The following is a 21,673-nucleotide window of genomic DNA, read 5'->3' on the forward strand; positions in this document are numbered from 1 at the left end:
AGTAGGTCAAGCAGCATTGGTGGGGTGAAAGGAATTGTCCATGTCCTGGGTCGATGTCCTGCATCAGGGCCGATGCTGCTCGACCCATTGAGTTACTCCAGCAGATTGTTTGTTGCTTCAGATTCCAGGATCCGCAGTCTCTTGTGTATCTTGTTGAGACCACACCCGGAGCATTGTATGTAGGTCAAAGTAAGTAAGGTAGTTGATATGAATGTGGGGAGAATAAAAATGGGATTAATGAAGGATTAGTGTAAATGGGTGGTTGATGGTCAGCATGGACTCGGTGGGCCGAAGGGCCTGTTTCTGTGTTGTATCTTTCCATGACTCTAAGAATGCAACAGTTCAAGAAGGCAGCTCAGCGCCCCTTTCTCAAAGGGAAATAGGCTTACCAGTAAATACTGGCCTTGTTATCAATCCTCAGGTCCCAGGAGGGAATTAAAAACAAATGGATTCATTTGTATTTTGCAAGCTATAATGAGGAAATGAATGCCTGAGTTCAGGATAAGCCTTAAGCAGGAAAAGATTATAACAGTTGAAGGATAGTAACTGTCTTTGGACTTGGACTGAATTCATTGTAAGCAGCAGATTTTGGTTTAATCAGGAGAGAATTCACAATTGCTGTATCTTACATATTTGCTTTTATTGATGCCTGAAGCTAGTATCTGGTGGGTTTGACTTGGAAAAAGAGAGGAAACCGATACAATTACAGAAAATCAAATCCTATAGCATGAGGGCAGTAATAATTAACTTTCACAATTCTCTGCCTAAGGGTGAAGTGTTATTTTCTTATTTATTTCTCTGGAAAAAAGAAGACTGCAAGGTGGCCTGGAGCTGGTCTTCAATTCCATGAAGATGTGAGATAGAGTAGATGTAGGAAAAAATGTTTTCATTTGTGGATGAGACCAAAATAGGGAGTATTCAATGCAAGGTGGTCACTAATAAATTCAGTCAGGAATTCAGGAGTAATTTCTTTATGGAGAGACTCTTGAGAATGTGAAACGCACCAGCACAAGAGTGGTTTGAGGTGAATAGCATTAAGGTGATGCTAGATAAATACATGAAGGGAAGAGAAATAGAGGTGATGTTGATAGATTGCAATAAAAGTAAAGTGGAGAAGGCTGGTATGAAGCATTTGGGTTGATAGCCTGGTTTCTGTGCTGTACATTGTATATGATACTTTAGTCCTGATTTTATATAAAGCTTTAGCTACTGGAGATTCTCTCTGTGTGACAAATTTATCTTAAAATTGAACCATAAAGACTAACAAGTCACCAGGTTTGACCCTGATCTCCAGTTAGTCAATATTAGCTGAGATGGAAAAAGTAGCCATGGGCATTAGGTCAGCAAGTGGGGGATTGAGGGGAAGGTAGAAGCATTTGTTTCAATGCAAGGAGTATTATGGATGAGGCAAGTGATCCTAGACCCTGGGTCAGTGCATGGAACTATGATGTTGTGGCCATTACAGAGACTTGGTTGAAAGAAGAACAGGACTGGCAGCTCAACTTTCCAGGGCTTTGGATGTTTCAGACGCGATAGAGAAGGATATAAAAGGGGTGGGGGAGTTTTACTACTGATCAGGGAGAGTGTCAGATCTGCAGGAGGAGAGGATGGTCTGGAAGGATCATCCAGTGAGGCAACATGGGTAGAGCTTGGGAATAAGAAAGGTGCAATCAACAATAAGGTTATACTACAGGTGTTCCAACAGCCAGCGGGTGGTAAAGGAACAGATATGTATGCAGATTATGGAAAGATGTAAAATCAAGAGAGTTGTTGTAGTGGATGACTTTACTTTCCCCAATGTTTACTGGGACTTCTTTAGTGCCAGAGGCTTAGAATTTGTTAGGTGCATCTAGGAGGATTTCTTGACACACTGTGTAGATATTCCAACCAGGGAAGGAGCCATACTAGACCTTGTATTGGGTAATGAGCCTGACCAGGTGATCGGATTTTCAGTGGGAGAGCATTTTGGGAACAGTGATCATAAATTTCAAGATAGTTATGGATAAGGATAAGACTGGGCATGGAATAGCATAGGAATAGGCCCTTCAGCCCAACATTCTGTGCCGACCAGGAAGCTAAATTAAACTAATCCCACCTGCCTGTTCATGTGCGTTCCTAAATGCCTCTTAAACATTGCAACCGTATGAGCTTCCACAACCTCACCTGGCAGCGCATTCCAGGCACCTACCACTCTCCATGCATATATTTAAAAAAAACTTGCCTTGTAAATCTCTTTTAATCTCTTCCCTTCTCACTTTAAACCTATGCCCTCTAGTATTTGGCATTTCTACTTTGCGGGGGGAAAAGATTCTGACAACCCTATCTATGCCCCTCATAATTTTATATACTTCTACCAGGTAAATATCCCTTGGGGGGTGGTGGGGGAGGAGTGGGGAGTGCTAAACTGGGGGAAGGCCAGTTACAACAGTATAAGGCAGGAGCTGGGGAGAGTAGCTTGGGAGCAGCTGTTATTAGGTAAGTCCACATCTGACTTGGGAGTCATTTAAAGACCAGCTGGTCAGAATTCAGGGAGAGGGAGAAAGGCAAGGATGGCAAGGATTGGGAACCTTGAATGATGAGAGATGTTGCAAATTTAGTCATAAGGAGAAAGGAAGTGTATGCAAGGCTTAGGAAGCTGAAATCAGAAAGGGTGCTTGATGAATATAAAGGAAGCAGTAGAGAACTTAATCAGGAGGGCTAAAGAGGGCCATGAAATGTCCTTGGCGAGTAGAACTAAGGAGAATCCTAAGGCATTTTGTACATACATTAAAAACTGGTGGGTATCTAGGGAGAAAGTAGGACCTCTCAAGGACAAAGGAAGAAATTTATGCCTGGAACAAAAGGAAGTAAGTGAGGTAATAGATGAGTACTTTGCATCAGTATTCACCGAAGAGAAGGACATGGAGGTTAGTGCTAACAGGGAGGGCTATGCAGATATTAGAACATATTGATATCAAGAAGGAGGAGGTATTGTGTCTCTTGAAGAACATTAAGGTGGATAAGTCCCCAGGACCTGGTGGGATCTATTCCTGTTTATTGAGAGAGGCAAGAGAGGAGATTGCTGGGGCCCTGATGGAGATCTTTGCATCTTCTTGAGCCACAGGTGAGGTTCCTGAGGTCTGGTGAATAGCCAGTGTTGCTCCTTTGTTTAAAAAGGGCAATAGGGACAAACTAGGAAATTATAGGCTGCTGAAACTTGCATCAGTGGTGAGGAGATTCTTGGGGATAAGATTTACTCACATTTGGAAAAGCATGAACTTATTAGGGATAGTCAGCATGGCTTTGTGTGGGGGAGGGCATGTCTTACAAACTTAATTGAGTTTTGAGGAGGTGACAAAGATGATAAATGAGGTAGGGCAGTGGATGTTGTCTACATGAAATTTAGTTAAGCATTCAACAAGATCCCTCATGGTAGGCTGATCCAGAAGATTAAGGCATAAGGGATCCACGGTGACTTGGCAGATAGGGCTCAAAATCGGTTTGGCCATAGAAGACAGAAGGTAGTGTTGCAGGGGTTTCTCTGACTGGATGTCTGTGACCAGTGGTGTTCTGCAAAGATCAGTGTTGGGACCTCTGTTGTTAGTGATGTATATAAATGCTTCGGGCAAAAATGTAGGTGGGCTGATTTGCAAGTTTGCAGACGAGACAAAAATCGGCAGAGCTGTGGATAGTGAGGAAGGTTGTCAAAGGATACAGCAGGAAAAAGATAAATTGGAAATGTGGGTAGAGAAGTGGCAGATGGAGTTTAATCTGGACAAGTATGAGATGTTGCACCTTGGGAGGTCAAATGTAAGAGGAAAGTATACAGTAACTGGCAGGACTCTTAGCATTGATGTACTGAGGGATCTTAGGGTGCAAGTCTGTAGCTCCCTGAAAGTGGCAACACAAGTAGACAGGGTAGTAAAGAATGCGTACGGCATAATTGCCTTCATCAGTCGGGACACTGAGTACAAGAAAGTGGAAAGGATGAGCAGCTTCAAGTTCCTGGCCGTCAACATCTCAGAGGATCTATCCTAGGCCCAGCACATTGATGCAATCACGAAGAATGTAAGCCAGTATCTCTACTTTGTTAGGAGTTTGAGGAGGTTTGGTATGGCACTAAAGACTCTTTCAAATTTCTAGAGATGTACGGTGGAGACCATTCTGACTGGTTGAGTCACCGCCTGGTATGGAGGGTCCAATTTGCAGGATCGCAAGATGCTGCAGAGGGCTGTAGACTCAGCCAGCTCCATCCCGGGCACAACCCTCCCCACCATTGAGGGCATCTTCAAGAGGTGGTGCCTCAAGAAGGCGGCATCCATCACTAATGACTCTCACTATCTGGGATATGCCCTCTTCTCATTACTACCATCAGGGAGGAGGTACAGGAGCCTGAAGACCCACACTCAATGATTTAGAAACAGCTTCTTTTCTTCCACCATCAGATTTCTGAACGTTCCATGAACCCATGAACACTACTTCATTGTTCCTTTTTTTTGCACTTATTTATTTTTGTAATTTATAGTAATTTTATATCTGCACTGTACTGCTGCTGCAAAACAACAATTTTTTACATAATCTAAGTCAGTGATAATAATTCTGATTCTGAAGAATTGGTAAGTCATGTTGTAGCCATATAAAACTTTGGCTAGGCTGCATTTAGAGCATTGCATGCAGTTCTGGTTATTCCATCACAGGAAGGATGTGGAGGCTTGGAGAGGGCACTGAAGAGTTTAAGTAGGATGTTGGTTGGATTAGAGAATATTAGCTATAAGGAAAGGTTGGGCAAACTTGAATTGTTTTCTCTGGAGTGTTGAAGGCTGAGTGGTGATTTGGTTGAAGTATATAAAATTATGAGAGGAATAGATAGAGTCTTTTTCCCGGGCTGGAGATGTCAGATGTTAGAGGTATTGGTTTAAAGTGTGAGGGGGAAAGTTTAAAGGTGATTTTTTACACAGAAGAGTATAGGTGGTTGGAATGCGATGCCAGGAGAGGTGGTGGAAACAGATACTATAGCAGTTTTTAAGAGGCATTTAGGCACATGAACAGGGAATGGAGGGATATAGATCATATGCAGGCAGGTATGATTAGTTTAAGTTGTCATAATGGTTGACCGAGACATCATGAGTTGCACTACACTGCTATCGCAAAACAACAGATTTCGCGTCATCTAAGTCAGTGATAATCTGATTCTGAAGGGCCTGTTTCTGTGCTGTATTGTTCTATGTTCAATGAGATTGGTTGGATTAAGAAATAGAATATAGAATTGGATTCCTGCTCCTGATGAGTGCCCTAAGTCAACAACAGTAAGTGAAGCTATTTAAGTCACATATTCTGAAAGATCTCGCAACTGTTCCTCCCCTTGTTTACCATGGATTCGGCGACTCCCATCCCCGTTCCCCTCTCCTACCCCTTCATTCATTGTGACAGATGTCACAAAACTTAAAAGAAACTACTACTTGAAACATACAATGCCTTCAAGGACCTGGAGCCTGAATGAGATTAGGGGTGCTTCATAGTCTTTAATATCTCTTCTTAGCAAATATCTGTCACTCATTTAAAATTAATGTTTGCTGTAGCATCAACTGCCACTTGTGGAAGAGTGATTCAAATCGCTGTGTTGAAATGGTTTGATGTTTCAGTTCCTAATTCAGTTTCATTTCTGAAAGACCTGGATCCAATAATCCCTAGTCTTAGTTTCACCACTCTCTGGTTCCTGGCAACAGAAAGTGTTTCTCTCTATTCCCACTATGTTTTCCTCTTGATATCCCAAAATCCAAACAAATCACCCCTTAATCTTCTAAATTACAGGGAATACAACCCTACTTTCTTTAATCTCATTGTCATAATTCAGCCCAGGAATCATTCTGATAAATCTACATGTACTCCCTCTAAGTATATCCTTCCTAAGGTGTGGTAGTCAGAACTGCTCACAGTACTCCAGGTGTGGCCTAATGTGGACTTTGGATATCTGTAGCTGAACATTTTTGTTACTCTTACGGGATTCCACCTCCTTATCCTCCAGTTCTTTGGATGATCAGGCTAACATTCCATTAGTAATTTTGATTATTTTCTGTATGGTTCCATGATATTTTCCTGCATAAGGGCTTCTAACACCTTTTGGAACTCCTCTGCTACTTGTTTTTTTATTATATATATCATTTAGCAAATAATCAGATTTTTTTTTGGATCCAAAATGGTTAACCTCACATTTACCTATGTTGGAATTTATTTTCTGTAATTCAGTTGCTTAACCTATTGTCTCTTTGTGACTTAATGGTTTCATTTTAACTCTTTACACTGTTTGAATACTTCGCTTTCTATCCTCTCACCCAAATCATTTATAAATATGGTGTAGGGTGGGGCACCAGCGTGGATGCTTGCAGGACCCTGCTAGACAAGTTGCCACTTTGATTACCTGTCGTACTTTGTCTCCTGGTGCACAACCAATTTTCTAAACATGTCAATAATTTCTTTCCATAAGATTCACCCTTTAGCTAATGGTTTCTAAGAGGAACTTTATCAAATGCCTTCTTGAAGTCTCTATAAATAACATCTACAAATATGCCTTTCTTCACCTCCTTTTCTTCTCAAAAAAAATTATTTGGGCACATAAGGCATTTATGAATTCATGCTAGCTCTTTAATCTGCTGAAAAATTTTAAGTCTTTGAGCCACTCTATCATTAGAACAGTACAGCACAGGAACAGGCTGTTCGTCCCACCATATCTGTGGCAACCATGATGGTCAATCCAATTAATCCTATATCCCTATATTCCCTGCCTGTTCATGTACCTATCCAAATGCCATTAGATTTCAATCTGTTGTTCTCAATAAAAAGACAATGTAAGTCCTCCACAGGTTATAAATGCCTGACTTCTGGACACCCTGTACATACGATCAAGCTATCGCTAATTGTAGGCCAATAATTTCCAAATAACGGAGGTTGGACTAGCATGCCTATAATTCCCTAGTTTTGGTTTCTTGTCATTCCTGAATGGTGGAATGATGTGTTCCGTGGTGGAGTGACATGTTCAATAGAACAGTACAGCACAGGAACAGGCCCTTTGGCCCACAATGTCTGTGCTGAATGCAATGCCAAATTAAACTAAATCTCTTCTCCCTGCACATGACTTCCCTCCATTCCCTGAACATTCACGTGTCTATCTAAAAGCCTCTTAAGTGCCACAGTCCTACCTACATCCACAACTATCCTTGGTAGCCCATTGCAGGCACCTACTTATTTAAAACAAAAATTGCCCTTAAATTTCCTTAAACTTTCCTCTTCTCACCTTAAATGCATATCCTCTACTATTTGACATTTCTACCCTGGGGGATAAGGATTCTGGCTATCTACCCTATCTATGGCTCTCATAATTTTGTGAACTTCCATCAGATCTCCCCTTGGCCTCCCACACGCCAGAGAAAACAACCCAAGTTTGTCCAACCTCTCAGACCCTCTAATCCAGGCAGCATCCTGGTAAACCTCTTCTGTACCCTTTCCAAAGCTTTCACATCCTTACTGTAATGGGGTGACCAGGATTGCACACAATTTCAAGACTGTTTCTGATCAGAGAAAAATTTGGATGGTTATAGTATGAATATTTGCAATATTTTCACCAACTTTCTTTAAAGAACTGCGGTGGAAACCATCTGGTCCTGGGGTCTGTCTCTCTTCAGCATTATTATTTCCTACAAAATAACTGGAATAGGGGTAGGACTGTTTTCCTTGCTGTACTTTAGTTAAATGCAAGCAGCCTACCCCCCCACCCTTCCTTGAGAAGAAGGGAGGCATGAGAAAAAATATTCTTGCAGCAAACCTCATTACTGTATTCTTTCTTGGATGTTTTTGACTGATGTGCATTTCTTTTGAGTTTAATTGTCTATGAAATGCTGCTTTACATTAGTCTCCTGGTTTGCGTTTATAGATACTAGTAATTTTTTTAAACCATTGTGGACTAGTTCTTGTAGAAGTACTTGTGAAGATATTTTTAGCCCACACAGTAATGAAACTTAAGAGTTAGGAAGCTGTTTAAGTACCCCATGTCCACTCATGCTGGTACTTTCCTCGATGGCAAAAGGTTTTTTGTAAACTGCGCCTGAGACCTACCATGTTTCGGAGGTAGTACAATCTCTTCTGAGTCTGGAGGTCCCAAGAGACTTGAAAACAAGTCACAGGAGCAGCACGGTGGTGCAGCTGGTAGAGCTGCTGCCTCACAGCTCCAGTGACGCAGGTTCAATCCTGACCTCGGGTGCTGTCTGTGTGGAGTTTGCAAGCTTTCCCCGTGACTGTGTGGATTTCCGGTTTCATTTCCACATCCCAAAAGCATGTGGGTTGGTAGGTGAGTTGTCCGCTGTAAATTGCCCCTAGTGTGTAAGTGAGTGGTAGAATCTGGGAGGAGTTAAGGGGAATGTAGGGAGAATAAAATGGGTTATGGTAGGATTAGTGTAAATGGGTGTCGGATGGTTGGTGCAGACTAGGTAGGCTGATGGACCTGTTTCCATGCACTATGACTCTGTGACAAAATCTTAGGCTGACACTTTGGTGCAGTAGTGATGGATGAACTGTAGGAGGTGCCATCTCATGGATGAGGATTTTAAACTGATGTTCTATCTACATTCTTTGGTCATCAAAGAAGTGTGGTGTAGGCTCTACAGTACATTGGTCAATATTTATCGTTCAATAGACATCACTAAAACAATGTGTTCATTGCACAAATTTTATGCCAACATTTCTACTTTACGACAGTGACTACATTCATTGCATTCAGACTGGACTTTACCAGGTGAGGCTGGACCCTAGTTGGAGCACTAGAGTCAAGAACATGGGTAGCTTTGCAGCCAGAAACGGGGTCCGGAATGCTTGTATATTTCCTGCTACCTTTTAAACTGGCAGGCTCACTGGAAGATTTATTACACTGTGGTGTAAATAAAAGTGAATAAAAATAGAAGTGTGTTGTGGTATTATTAGACATAACAACCAGTAATCTGCTGGTCCAACATCACCAAAAACCTAAACGTGTTGGATTATCAGAATGTTACAATATGCACAATCTTTTAGTGAAGCAAGATGTCCCATGGTGCTTCATATGAGTGATTAGTACGGAAGCAGGCCCCTTCAACAAAATTTAACCTGGCCTCGTAAGGATTTACTAGGGCAGGTGATTAAAAAACTTAGCAGTAGTGTTGAGGGTTGCTTTATAGACATTACAACACAGTACAGGCCCTTCGGCCCACAATGTTGTGCCGACATTTTATCCTACTCTAAGATTTAACCCTTCCCTCCCACATAGCCCTCCATTTTTCTATCATTCATGTGCCTATCTAAGAGTCTGTTAAATATCCCTAATGTATCTGCCTCCACCACCTCTGCCAGCAGTGCATCCTTCCTCTAATCACCTTAAAATTATGCCATTTTCACCCTGGGAAAAAGTGTCTGACTGTCCGCTCGACCTATGCCTCTTATCATCTTGTACACCTCTATCAAGTCACCTCTCATCCTTCTACACTCCAAAGAGAAAAACCCTAGCTCACTCAACCTATCCTCATAAGACATGTTCTCCAATCCAGCAGCATCCTGGTAAATCTCCTCTGCACCCTCTCTAAAGCTTCCACATCCTTCCTATAATGAGGCAACCAGAACTGAACACAATACTCCCAGATGTGGTCTAACCAGAGTTTTATAGAGCTGCAACATTACCTCACAGCTCTTGAACTCAGTCCCCCGACTAATGAAGGCCAACACATCATACGCCTTCTTAACAACCCTATCAATATGCACGGCAACCTTGTAGGAGGTCAGAGAAGAAGTGACTTTCAGAGCTCCTGGCCCAAGTAGTTGTCAGTGGTGGAGTGATTAATATTGATCCAGGAGCAATGCGATGTGGATCAGGGAGCACAGAGGTAATGAGTGAATATTGTGAGTTAGGATACCAAATTACTGAGTGCCAGAGTTTAGCACAAACTCAGAGACTGAAAGATGGTGGGATTTTTCTGTGCCTGTTATTTTGTGTTCTATGTGGTCTGTCATTGTTACTGTTTTTCAATAGAGAAAAATCACAAATAAAAATTAAGTTTGTTTTATTTTGTAAGGTTTGTTTGTTTGTTTGCTGTTTTGCTATGTGTTTCCATCCAGTGGGATTAGATACCTAGATACACATATACTGTATTATGAAGAGGTTTGACAGAGTAGACTGGGGAGTGGTGTGAATGCTTCCATTGTGGGATGACCAATAACCAGAGGGTTCATATTGAAGCCAATTGACCAAGAATGTGGGTAGATGAGAAGAATTCTTTTCATGCTGTGATCTGCTATGCATCGTCTGAGAGGACATTGTAGAAACTGAAGGAGATTCAATGGTAACCCAATTGTAACCTGAAAGGAGGAAAAAAAAACTTGCATATCTAGGATATCTAAAGAGGGAGACCAGGAGAGTGGGATTAATTGGCATCCACTATCAAGGAGCTGGCACGTCCACAACAAGCTGAATGTTCTCTTGTGTTGTATGGTTCTATTTTCATAGCACTGGTAGAGCTACTTGCCTGAGTACTGCTTAACAGGGGTGTTGTAGAAAGTGCTAAAAGTTCAACCCTGGGATTAATTTTCTTTACAGTAGCAATACTGTTTATAAACAAAAAGTTGGATTGAATTTGAACCCTCGATTGAGGGAATCAGCACAGATAAAACAGCTGAATGACCTGTTTCTATACTGTACGATTCAACTGAAAGGCAGATAAAAATTAATATTTCATCATGTATGTCTTGAATTTTGACCCTTGTGGCGAAATCTTCTCATGGGATGGTTTATAGTTTGGCTTTTGCTCTTAGAGCACAAACGCTAACTTATTGTTGCTTCATTCCAGGTGCGAGAGCTTGTTCTGGACAACTGCAGGTCAAATGAGGGTAAAATTGAAGGCCTGACGGCAGAGTTTGAGAACCTGGAGTTCCTCAGCTTGATAAATGTTGGCCTGATATCTGTCGCAAACCTTCTTCGCCTTCCTAAACTGAAAAAGGTGAGTCTGCAGCCTTTGGGTGGAATTGGGGAAATGGTCTATGAGTTGTATCTTGGCCACGTAGTGATTGTAGTCGTTTGCTCTCGCCATACTTAGGAATGGTACGTTTATCTCTAATGAGCATTCCACCTTCACCTCCAATTATTACAAAACCATTTGTTGGATCACAGCAAGAAAGAAAGACTTGCATTTATATGGAGAAGCATTCATGCCAAAATACTTCGTAGCCATTGAAGCAATCTTTGAAGTGCGGCCATTGTGGGTCCCCATAGGCCACAGTAAAAAGCCCAAACAGGTAATGTGAAATTTTTCAGCTAACCCAACAATGCAGCATATCCTCGGGACTCCACTGGGAGTGTTATCTGGGTTGGGAGTGGGAATTAATGCCAAAATTTTCTGATTCAAGTGATGCACACCTTCTGATCATCTGTCCAATTAGTGAATGTATTGATGCTGTTGTGTCAAGATGGATAAGAGTCTGGAAAGCTCCTGCAGTGTGGGACCAGTAGAGAGAACAATTTTGTCTCCTTCCGTTGCATGGAGAGTAGGGACACAGTTGTAAAATTGGGAATGGCTTTAGGGAAAGGGAAAGTTTAAAATAAGACTTTGGTTGGCAGTATAGCAAGTGAGAGATTTGCACCCTTCTCTCACACTCATTTTGTTCATTCCACCATTGGTAGCCATGTCATTAGCTGCTTCTGGAGTTTATTCCTAAGCCTCCATCTCTCTAGCATCTTCGCCTGGTTTAGGATGTTCCTACCTTAACCAGATTTCTGGATACCTGTGCTACCACCTTTTTAAAAGAAACATGATAATTCGCTGATCTCACTGCTATCGGTGGGAGCTTTGTGTCAACAAATTGGCAACTTCCTTACACTCAAATCTTGTCTTCAAGTCTTTAAATTGAGTCTTTTGTCATATGGAGTAGTACATGTATGCACAGGTACAATGAAAACTTTACTTGCTGCTGCATCACAGGCACATAGCATCTGGTATGCAACATTCATAAGAAAAACATAAATTAATCATAAATCATACAAAGCTATACAAGAAAGGAGACAATTAGAACAAAAAAAACAAAGTCCGTAGTGCAAAGTTCCGATCATTGGGGGCGTTTAAGGAGGAGATAGATAGGTATCTAATTAGTCAAGGTATCAAGGGATATGGGGATAAGGCCGGAAATTGGGGCTAGAAAGGAATAGTTTTTTTCTCTTTTTCTTTTTTTCCCTTTTCTTTTTTCTTTTCTTTTTTCTTTTTTCTTTTTCTTTAGCTCATGGAGCAGACTCGATGGGCCGAATGGCCTACTTCTGCTCCCTTGTCTTGTGATCAAAGTGTTCATAGTGTTACTGTACTGAGGTAGTGATTAGAGTTGTGGAGGTTGGTTCAAGAACCAAATGGTAGCATTTCCCTTCACACTTTAAAAGTATAGGAAGATGCAGCAGACTAATGAGTGGCTGAAGAGTTGGTGCAGGGGTTTAGATTTGTGGATCATTGGGATCTCTTCTGGGATAGCTATGACCTGTACAAAAGGGATGGGTTACACCTGAACTTGAGAGGGACCAATGTTCCAGCAGGCAGGTTTGCTAAAGCTATTGGGGAGGGTTTAAACTAGGTTGGCAGGGGGATGGGAACTGGAGTGTTAGATTAGAAGATGGATCAGTTGGTGTAGAAGTAGATCACAAGATCACAAGACAAAGGAGCAGAAGTAGGCCATTCGGCCCATCGAGTCTGCTCCATGAGCTAAACTAAAACTATTCCTATCTAGCCCCAATTTCTGGCTTTATCCCCATATCCCTTGACACCTTGACTAATTAGATACCTATCTATCTCCTCCTTAAACGCCTCCAATGATCAGGCCTCCACAGCTGTACATGGCAAAGAATTCCATAATTTCACTACCCTCTGGCTAAAGAAATTTCTCCTCATTTCTGTTTTAAACTGGTACCCTCTAACTCTAAGATTGTGCCCTCTGGTCCTGGACTCACCCACCAAGGGAAACAGCTTAGCCACATCTACTCTGTCCAGTCCTCTCAACATTCGAAATGTTTCTATGAGGTCCCCTCTCATTCTTCTGTACTCCAGTGAGTACAGTCCAAGAGCTGACAAACGCTCATCGTATGTAAGCCCTTTCATTCTGGGAATCATCCTCGTAAATCTCCTCTGAACCCTCTCCAACATCAGTACATCCTTCCCAAGATATGGGGCCCAAAACTGCACACAGTATTCCAAATGAGGCCTCACCAGTGCCCTGTAGAGCCTCATCAACACTTCCTTACTTTTATTCATTATACCTCTCGAAATGAATGCCAACATAGCATTTGCTTTCTTTACTGCCGATCCGACCTGGTGGTTAACCTTTAGGGTAGCCTGCACGAGTACCCCCAAGTCCCTTTGTACTTCTGTAATTTGAATTTTCTCCCCATCTAGATAATAATCTGCCCGTTTATTTCTTTTTCCAAAGTGCACCACGCCACATTTCTCAACATTGAATCTCATCTGCCATTTCTTTGCCCATTCTCCTAAACAATCTAAGTCTCTCTGCAACCTTCCTGTTTCTTCAATACTCCCTACTCCTCCCCCTATCTTGGTGTCGTCTGCAAACTTAGCCACAAAACTATTTAATCCATCATCCAAATCATTAATGTACAAAGTAAAACGAAGCGGCCCCAACACCGACCCCTGTGGAACACCACTAGTAACTGGTAGCCAACCAGAACAGGATCCTTTTATTCCGACCCTTTGCTTTCTGCCTACCAGCCAATGTTCCACCCATTCTACTGTCCTACCTGTAATTCCATGAGGTGTGATGTGTACAGAGAATGTGAGGAAGGATAGGCAGGGCACTGGGCAATAAATGCAATCAGTTAGATGGGTTGAAATGTGTTTACCTTAATGCGAGAAGTGTTAAGAATAAGGGTGATGAACTTAGAGTATGGATCAGTACATGGAATTACGATGTTGTGGCCATTATAGAGACTTGGTTGTCGCAAGTGCAGGAGTGGCTGCTTGAGGTTCCGGGGTGTAGATGTTTCAAAAGGGATAGGGTAGGAGATAAAAGGGGTGGCATTGCTAATCAGGGATAGTATCACAGCTATAGGAAGGGAGGACATCATAGAGGGATTGTTTATTGAGTCAGTGTGGGTGAAAGTCAGAAACGGAAGGGAGCAATCACTCTATTGGGAGTAGTCTGAGGGCACACAAATAGCCACCGGGACACTAAGGAGCAGATAAGTAGGCAGATGTTGGAAAGGTGCAAAAATAACAGGGTTGTTGTCATGGGTGACTTCAACTTCCCTAATATTGATTGGCACCTCCTTAGTGAAAAAGGTTTAGATGGGGCAGAATTTGTTAGGTGTGTACAGGAAGGATTCCTGACACAGTATGTGGACAGGCCGACTAGAGGAGAGGCCATACTGGATCTAGTATTAGGCAATGAACCTGGTCAGGTGACAGACCTCCCAGTGGGCGAGCAGTTCAGGGATAGTGACCACAACTCCCTGACCTTTAGCATAGCCATGGACAAAGATAGGACCAGACATTGTGGGAAAGTATTTAATTGGGGGAGGGCAAATTACGAGAACTAGGCAAGAACTTGGGAGCGTAAACTGGGAACAAATGTTCTCTGGTAAGTACACAGCGGAAATGTGGAGGTTGTTTAGGGACAATTTACATAGGGTTCTAGATAGGTATGTCACACTGAGACAAGGAAAGGATGGTAAGATGAATGAACCATGGTTAACAAGAGAGGTGGAAGGTTTAATCAAGAGGAAGAAGGAAGCATATTTAAGGTTTAAGAAGCAAAAATCAGACAGGGCTCTTGAGAGTTACAAGGTAGCCAGGAAGGAGCTTAAGAAGGGACATAAGAGAACTAGAAGGGGACATGAGAAGGCCTTGGCAAGTAGGGTTAAGGAAAACACTAAGGTGTTCTACACGTATGTGAGGAACAAGAGGATGACTAGGGTGAAGGTAGAACTACTCGGGGATAAAGGGGGGTAAAATGTGTCTGGAGGTGAAGAAGGTAGGGGAGGTCTAAAATGAATATTTTGCTCAAGTGTTCACCAGGGAGAGGGACTTGGAGGAATGTGAATTTAGCGTGGAACAGGCAAATGTGTTGGGGCATGTTGAGGTTAAGAAAGAAGCAGTGTTGGAGCTACTAAAAAGCATTAGGATTGATAAGTCCCCAGGGTCGGACAAGATATACCCCAGGTTACTATGGGAAGTGAAGCGAGAGATTGCTGGAGCGTTAACGATGATCTTTGAGTCCTCCCTGGCTACAGGAGTGGTATCGGAGGATTGGAGGATGGCAAATGTTGTTCCATTGTTCAAGAAAGGTAAAAGCGATAATCCTGGGAATTATAGACCAGTGAGTCTTATGTCAGTGATGGACAAACTATTGGAGAGGATTCTTAGGGACAGGATTTATGAGCATTTGGAGAAGCATAGTCTTAATAGGGATAGTCAAAATGGCTTTGTGAAGGGCAGGTCATGCTTCACAAGCTTAATAGAGTTTTTGGAGCAAGTGGCAAGACAAGTTGATGAAGGTAGTGTGGTGGATGTGGTATATATGGATTTTAGCAAGGCATTTGACAAGGTTCCCCACGGTAGGCTCATTCAGAAAATGATGAGGTATGGGATCCATGGGAAATTGGCTGTGTGGGTTCAGAATTGGCTTGCCCACATAAGGCCAGGGGTAGTTGTAGAAGGAGAGTATTCGCCCTGGAGGTCGGTGACTAGTGGTGTTCCGCAGGGATTTGTTCTGGGACCCCTGCTCTTTGTGATTTTTATAAATGATTTGGATGAAGAAGTGGAAGGATGGATTGGTAAGTTTGCAGGTGACATGAAGGCTGGTGGTGCAGAAGGTTGTTGTAGGTTGCAACAGGATTTAGACAGGATGCATAACTGGGTGGAGAAGTGGCGGATGGAGTTCAATCTGGAGAAGTGTGAAGTGATACACTTTGGAAGAATGAACGAAGGCAGAGTTCATGGTTAATGGCTGGATTCTTAACAGTGTGGAGGAACAGAGAGATCTTGGGGTCCAAGTACATAGATCTCTCAAAGTTGCTGTGCAAGTGGATAGGGCGGTTAAGAAGGCGTATGGTGTGCTGGCCTTCATTAGTGGGGGGGGGGATTGAGTTCAAGAGCTGAGAGGTAAGGCAGCAGCTCTCTAAGACTCTGGTTAGACTGCACTTGGAATATTGTGTTCATTTCTGGTCACCACATTCAAGGAAGGATGTGGAGGCTTTGGAGAGGGTGCAGAGAAGGTTAACAAGGATGCTGCCTGGATTGAAGAGCATGTCTTATGAGGAAAGGTTGAGTGAATTAGGGCTTTTCTCTTTGGAGCGACAGAGGATGAGAGGAGACTTGATAGAGGTATATAAGATTATGAGAGGCATAGACAGAGTGGATAGCCAGCATCTTTTCCCCAGGGTGGCAATGGCCAATACTAGAGGTCACCTGTTTAAGGTGCATGGAGGAAAGTTCAGGGGAGATGTCAGAGGTAGGATTTTACACAGAGAGTGGTGGGTGCCTGGAATGTACTGCTGGCGGTGGTGGTAGGGACCAATACGTTAGGGTCACTTAAGAGACTATTAGATAGGCACATGGATGACAGTAAAAGAGGATTATGGGAGGTGAAGTAGAGAAGGAGATAGATTGAATGTTTATATCGGTCAGCACAACATCATGGGCTGAAGGACCCATACAGGCTCTGTGCTTTTCTATGTATAGTATTAGTTCTGAAGCATAAGGTGCTGTGGAAGCACAAGCCCTTTTCTAACTAGGAAACAGTGATGTATAATTGCAAAGCATTGTTGGGACAATTCTTATGCATTAATTATGAATGCACCCCCCACACCCCAGCCGCCCCTGACTCTCCCAATAGCCACCTGCACTAGGGGTAATTTGTAACCAATGCACCCACCAGCCAGCACATCTTTGGGACGTGGGAGGAAACCCACGGGGCGACGGGAAGAACATGCAAACTCCACATAGGCAGCACCTGAGCAAACTAGGGTCACTTGAGTTGCCAGACTGCTGCAGTACCACTTTTGAAGCTATACTTGATCAATGAGATTAGATATTGGTGATCCCCTATTTCCTTTGCCCCAGTGTGTAGGCTGTCAGTGCCCTGAGCATCCCTGCCTCTCATCTCTCTCCTTTAAGATGCTGCTTATAATTCACCAAACTAGATTAGTCTGCACTTTGTTTGAAAATGTTCCTGTGAAGCACCACATAAAGGCACTACATAAATGTGAGTTGTGTTAGAGATATGTTGCATAACCTCATACTCTCTTTTGCATCAAAGCTGCAACCAGACCCTCTGATAACTTTACACAGCTGGTGCATTGGGGCGTATTCAACCCACAACATTTCTGGCTCTCTCAAGGCATTCTGTGTGGTCCAGTCTATCAAAGCCCTTGGAGTTTTCCTCGTGTACTGAATGGGATGAAAAAAGGTTGGCATAAGCACCACTCGGTTAATCATATCATCTCTGAACCTGCAGTCAGCCAACCAGGATTTACTTAGCCACTTCACAGCCATGTTCAAACCAGATAGGGTCACTGCACCACATAACCATATCAATGGGACCTTGACAATGATAGCAAATGCCTTTATGAATAAGTTCAAACCATGTCCTACACTGTTGTTCATTTTCAATGCCACCTGCAGGCCTTCAAACCCTCACGCTGGTGATAACATTGATTTAAGATGGCTGAAGCAATATGTCAAAAGCTTTATGCTAAATAACTATTTGAAGAAAGAACTGTGGAAATATGAAAGCTCCATACAGAAAAGCTGCAAAGGTATAATTTTACGCTGATAGAGCATTTACTTCTGCATTATAATTAAGACATCAGATTTTGGAAATAAACCAAAATGCAGCATTTACCTCTGTGACCATGGGAGGATTTTAGCAGCAGATACAGATCGTATTGAATAATTCTTCCTGAATGTCTGAGCACCCCTAGAAATAATAAAGAGAAGGCTGGCCACTGATGTCAAAATAAGGGGATACCACAGTTGATCAGAAAGTCGTAGCCTAATAAAAAAAATGTTTAATCCCGATATTGAATCAAACCCTTATACCTGATAGGGTGAAATTATAGGTTGCAGATTTTAATCGTCACTAAACCTGGCCAGTTACTGCCAAAGAAATTTGCTGCACAAAACCCACCATTTGGCCCAGCTGATCCACAATTATGTTTAAGCCTTTCCCATTCTGTTTTCATTGAATTTGATTAGCAGATCCTATTCCGTTCTACCTCTTGTGCTATTTGCCTTGATCATTCTCTACTTAATGAAGAGAGAAACAGGGAGAATGTGCTGAAGCTGACCATTCTGTGGAGAGTGCTAGTGCAATCCAGACTTCCCAAGCCTGAACAATGCCATGAAGTATAGAACGTGCTGGAGATGCATTTAACACCCAATCAAAATGCATTCCTCATCTAGCACAGTCAGTCCCATTCATTTAGTTTTTCAATAAAAAGGTAAGATTAGCAAAGCTTTTTTTATTTTCCTTTGTTTCACTGTATATTTGTTTTAATTAACCGTACTTTAAAATGTCTTCAAATTTTTACTTTTTATTTTATTTATTTAAATTGATTTCAACTGTTCCTGAATATCTGACTATCAGGGACATAAAGTCGGTGAAACAGACCTGTGGTTTTTGTCCTTCCTTCCTTGGGTGAGTGAGAAATGTTTATGAACTGAAAGGAAGTTATGAACAGCTTGCATTTAAAAAAATACTTTTTTTCTGAATGGCTTAGTTGTTGCCCTCAGAGTTTATCTCTGCCTCGGGCTCACTAGGACACTGGTGGGAATGGAGCCTTGGGATACACTCTCTAGAGGGCTGTCTGTCACCAATACTAATCATCTTAATGGAATGGCCTGGGAGCAGAGGTCTTGAGGTTATTGGGAGGTGTGAGGTTAGTGCGGAATGCGTTCAATGAGCACAATCCAGCCCGGGGATTCAGTTTGACAACCTGACGTCAGAACTGATGAAAAGTCGTCAATCTGAAATGCTAACTGCTTCTCTCTCCACAACATCTCCCACCTGCCTAAGTCAGGAAGAAGGACATGTTACCTCCCTGTCCACCCTCAGTAACCACTGTACTGTACAACGTCCACTTCATCTGTGAACCCTCCAGTCTATGTAAATGTGCCTGTCTCAAACAAGACTAGAATCTGAGAGGGATGCTGTGGCAGGGAGAGTAATTTAAAGAATCTTATGGCCCATTGTGGCTGCAACCAGCTCTTTAAATCAAAGCTTTGAAATTCCAGTTAGCTTGCATGAGTACAGTGCCCCAGTGTTATAGAGGGACTGGCCTGCACCCACCAGTGCAGCACCCCAGTGTTGGCCTGCGCCCACCAGCGCAGCACCCCAGTGTAGACCTGCACCCGCCAGCACAGCGCCCCAGTGTAGACCTGCGCCTGCCAGCGCAGTGCCCCAGTGTTAGACCTGCGCCCACCAGTGCAGTGGCCCAGTGTTATATAGTGATGTACCTATCAGTACTGTGCCCCAATATTAGACGTGTCCACCAGTACAGTGCCCCAGTGTTATATAGTGCAACATCTATCAGTGTGATCCCCAGTGTTATACAGTAACAGGCCTGCACCCAGTGTTATGCAGCGACAGATCTGTGCCCACCAGTACTGTACCCCAGATTTATGCAGTGATCTACTCGTGCCCACTGGTACAGAAGATTGGACTGGGTCTCGCACAAACTGTGATCTCTCCCCGGCCCAGTGAGCTCTTTGTGAGCTCCCCAGTGAAGTCTGGCTTCAGAAGGAGTGGGGGCAGAGGGGTGATGTGTGCTGGGGGCCAGGCATTTTGTGGGCCCTCGGCACTAGTTTAACAGTGGGGCAGATGAGTCCTGCAGCTGCAGCCTCTCCAGTTCTCCTCCCGGTCCCTAAGCTCCTTCCACTAGATGACACCCCCAGGCCACTCCTTCTGATTTGGGTTGTCCTGGGGATTTCCTGCCCACATCCAGAACATCTGTTGCATTTGTGGGTTAACTAGTGTCTTGTAGGATGTCAACCAGGATGAACATTATCCCCTTAGGTATGTGGCTGTGGACAACTCTAACTACTGGGGTAGTCCGCATGGGAAGTAGACAGAATAGACAGAAGCAGCTCTCGTGGGGGAGCAGCAGCAAGTTGGACAGACCCATCTCCAGGGTCATATATTGTTCACCACCTTGAAATTTCCCCATTCTGTTGTTCATTTCTTTTTCTTCTTACCATCCACATCCTATTTTCCTTCACATGAGGCCCCCATAGCCCCTTGGGTGAGAAGTGTTCTCTTCTGTAGCCTTGCCAGTATTTTTCACCCTACATCTTTTTCTTAACAAAGTTTTGTTTGCCCATTATTTCAGTGCTGTTTATTGGAGCTGTGTTGTGTGGCTGCCACAGTTCACATTTTGCAATGGTGATGACACTTTGGAAAGTTTCAATGGCTGTAAAATCACTTTGGCATGTCCTTCCTGCTGACAATGTATAGTTATTTCTCCAAGGTGTATTTAGCATCAGATCCGCTGTACTCAGGTGAATCAGACTATCAGGAGCCAGAACTGAGCTTCTGATTTTGTTTCCCTTCCAACCCTTTTACATTTCTATATCAACCTTTCATCCCATGCAAACAAAGTTTCTCGGAACTTTACTATTCAGAGTCTAACCTGCATTTCATCCCATCGCCCAGTACCCTGTGTGCTTGCTGACCCACACTCGTTCTTGGTCTGGCAACACCCCGAGTTTAAAAATCTCATCCTTTCTTTCAGATGCTCTCTTGTACCTATCCAATCTCTTGGAAGTTGTCCAGCTCTACAACGGCATACCCTCCAATATCCCTGTAACCCTCCGAGTCCTGGCCCCTTGTGCATCCTTGATCCTAATTCCTCCACCATTACCAGCTCTCCCTTCTGCTTTCTAGCCCCTGAGTGCTGAAACTCCCTTCCTAAATCTCTCCCCCTCTCTTTAAGAACTCCTTTGACCAAACGTTGCCATATCCTTATGTGGCTTGGTGACTTATTGCGAAATATTTTGGGGAAACTTTACAAGTGCTTTGTAAATACAAGTTTTAATTTTTGAATTCATGTAATTTTTTAAAATTTCAGCTCGAGCTAAGCGACAACAGGATTTCTGGAGGGTTAGATGTCTTGGCAGAGAAGCTTCCAAATCTCACACACCTAAACCTCAGTGGAAACAAACTGAAAGACATCAGTACATTGGAGCCTCTGGTACCTTGTCCTTTTCTCATTTACATTGTTTAACCCCAAAGTACGGGTTTATTGTGCTTGCACATGCTGCCTGTGAATTTGTTGCGGCTTGCTTGTATTATTTTAAAGAAGGTCAACAGAATTTAGAAACTGGTGATGTCTTTGATGAATGTTCACCCGAAACATTTTGCCTGCATATTTCTAAATATAGATACATTGTGCCCAATAAAATCCGATCGTGCATCACTGACTCGTAGCTCTTTACCTTAGTTTCTCTTTTATTATTGCAACCCCTGGGATATCTAAATGGAAAATCCTCTCCACAAGAAACAAATCAGGAACATGTTGGTATCTCCTCCACTTGGCTAGAGGATGCAGCTCCAAGATGTCAAATGAACTTGGCAACATTCGGGACAAAGCAGCCCACCTGATTGGCACCCCATGCACCAATCTGTGATTCACTCCCTC

The 21,673-nt window shown here is 43.0% G+C and overlaps 1 protein-coding gene across 2 annotated transcripts in view; it reads left to right on the plus strand.

The window, feature by feature from the left end:
- The window catches only part of anp32b (acidic (leucine-rich) nuclear phosphoprotein 32 family, member B), a 43,023-nt gene that overhangs the window by 12,399 nt on the left and 8,951 nt on the right, over positions 1-21,673 (plus strand). For both annotated transcript variants that reach the window (XM_052020077.1, XM_052020076.1), the window contains exons 2-3: positions 10,842-10,991; positions 21,104-21,226. In XM_052020077.1, the coding sequence (XP_051876037.1) occupies positions 10,842-10,991; positions 21,104-21,226 (273 nt within the window). The remainder of the gene's footprint in view (positions 1-10,841; positions 10,992-21,103; positions 21,227-21,673) is intronic.

The sequence above is a fragment of the Pristis pectinata genome, chromosome 7, assembly GCF_009764475.1.
Source record: "Pristis pectinata isolate sPriPec2 chromosome 7, sPriPec2.1.pri, whole genome shotgun sequence".
In the NCBI taxonomy this organism is placed as follows: Eukaryota; Metazoa; Chordata; class Chondrichthyes; order Rhinopristiformes; family Pristidae; genus Pristis; species Pristis pectinata.